Source organism: Poecilia reticulata, linkage group LG8 (assembly GCF_000633615.1).
Source record: "Poecilia reticulata strain Guanapo linkage group LG8, Guppy_female_1.0+MT, whole genome shotgun sequence".
NCBI lineage: Eukaryota > Metazoa > Chordata > Actinopteri > Cyprinodontiformes > Poeciliidae > Poecilia > Poecilia reticulata.
Genome location: NC_024338.1, coordinates 2,216,637 through 2,218,658, shown reverse-complemented (window position 1 = coordinate 2,218,658; position 2,022 = coordinate 2,216,637). Strand labels below are relative to the sequence as shown.

At 40.7% G+C, this 2,022-nt stretch overlaps 1 protein-coding gene across 1 annotated transcript in view; it reads right to left on the bottom strand.

The window, feature by feature from the left end:
• cln3 (CLN3 lysosomal/endosomal transmembrane protein, battenin) overlaps window positions 1-868 on the bottom strand; it is a 14,030-nt gene extending 13,162 nt beyond the window's left edge. The window contains exons 1-2 of the mRNA XM_008415072.1: window positions 652-868; window positions 538-574 (exon numbers count right to left, since the gene is read on the bottom strand). Of these exons, the coding sequence (XP_008413294.1) occupies window positions 538-574; window positions 652-718 (104 nt within the window). The 5' untranslated portion in view covers window positions 719-868. The remainder of the gene's footprint in view (window positions 1-537; window positions 575-651) is intronic.
• Between the last annotated feature and the right edge of the window lie 1,154 nt (window positions 869-2,022).

The following is a 2,022-nucleotide window of genomic DNA, read 5'->3' as shown; positions in this document are numbered from 1 at the left end:
ATATATATATATATGCGTGTTGTGGGATTGCACTTGTAACGGCAGTTAAAGGCCCTTTTATTAATCAGTGCTGAATGCACAGAAGACATTTCTAATTTTAGTCTATCACATAAAATACTAAACAACGCTTCAGTTTGTGGTTATAATGTTATGACAGTGACATGGTTACTTTTGCAAGACTCTGGAAATATTATAAATACAAAATACGCAGAACAAAAAAAATATTGAAACAATTTAGTTTCTATTCTTCATACGAAATGAGGAAGTAACAGTAGAATCACCTGATGGCTGGAGGAAGGCGTGGCTTCGCTGGCTGGAGTTTAGTTCTCAGCCTCTCTTTTTACTGTTTTACGTTTTTGTTCCTTTCAATATTATTAAACACATCAATCAGCCATCCAGGCTAATATTAACAAAAAAACATTCAATTTGCTGAAGCAGTAAAATGAATGTAGATTGAATTTGCAGACATATACTGTATGTCTGCAAAGACAAATATGTCTGCCGACATATTTTAGGATTATATAAGTAAACACTCACCAAAAGCCGCACCAGTTGCGCCATTTAACGCAACAACCTGGACACAACAGAGAAAACAAAGTGAAACGAGGTTTAATCCAAAAGGTGGGTGAAACTGACAGCTGGGTGACCCACCATTAGTACCAGGCTGCTGGGGTTGGTCAGCATTAATGCTGGCTGAGCGCTCCATGGTCCTAACCATGAAAACATCCACGGAAACAGGCTACCAAAACGTCCCAGAGTCAACTTTCACCAACATTCTGAGTTTTAAAAAAACAACAGCAACACTGACTGACTTTGCTGACTTGGCTACTGTTTATCCGAAAAACGTCACAAGTTGTGTGTTTCGTTTGAAAATGCTCCCCTAGAAACACAGCCAGGACCGTCCGTTCCTATGCCGCTGGAACGCCGCAGCGCTGGGCCATGTGACTAATACAGAACACTGGCAAATTAATGTCAGATTAATTTGGGGATTTAATTATGAATTTCCGTAATGTTATAATACAATAAATAAATCTATGGAGCACTATATAAAGAACCAAGTTAACACATTTCAATTTAATGGATATTTTCTGCAATCCACAAAGGGCTCAGAAATTTGCAGGGAAAACTATCACCAGAACCCTCTATCGAATGAATTCCATCCATTTTCTTTACACCCTTGTCCCTTAGTGGGGTCGGGAGAGTTGCTGGCGCCTATCTCCAGCTAAGTTCAAGGCGAGAGGTGGGGTACAGCCTGGACAGGTTGCCAGTCTGTTGCAGGGCAACACAGAGACATGACAAACAACCATGCACACACACACTCACACCTTGGGACAATTTGGAGAGGCCAATTAACCTGACAGTCATGTTTTTGGACTGTGGGAGGAAACTGGAGTACCCGGAGAAAACCCACGCACACACAGGGAGAACATGCAAACTCCATGCAGAAAGACCCAGGCTGGGAAGTGAACCCAGAACCTTCTTGCTGCAAGGCAACAGCTCTACCAACTGTGCCACTGTGCAGCCCTATCAAATGAATTATAATGTGATTTTAAACTGGTTTAAATGGGTTGGTTTTTATGTCCCTGTCCCAGGGTTCTGGTTGGAACCATTACAGAAGTCAGATCTGCTTTATTCATTCAAACTATTGTTTGGATGTCTGTTTGGGAAAATCTAAACCTAAGTTTTAAATTCAGAATAAATTTTAAGGTATCCACTCAACCTTTATTCTTACGAGTTGTACTGTACCAGATAGAGTGCTTTGTCTCTGTATTAGATAGACATTGGTGATGGTGCACTTTCAGTCTTCAGAAACAGCCTAATTTCTTCATAGGAGAGATTTTTTGAAAAAGTGACAAAATAATTTCTCTTAGATTTTGGTCCATGTTAGCATGATACAGGAACTCCAAGGGCTACTGCATATTGGTAGGCTCCATGTCTCTTGTAGTGATGGGTAAACGAGGCGTCATGAGGCGTTTCGACTCATAGCAACACTATATTGATACTGTGTCGATACTGTGTCAC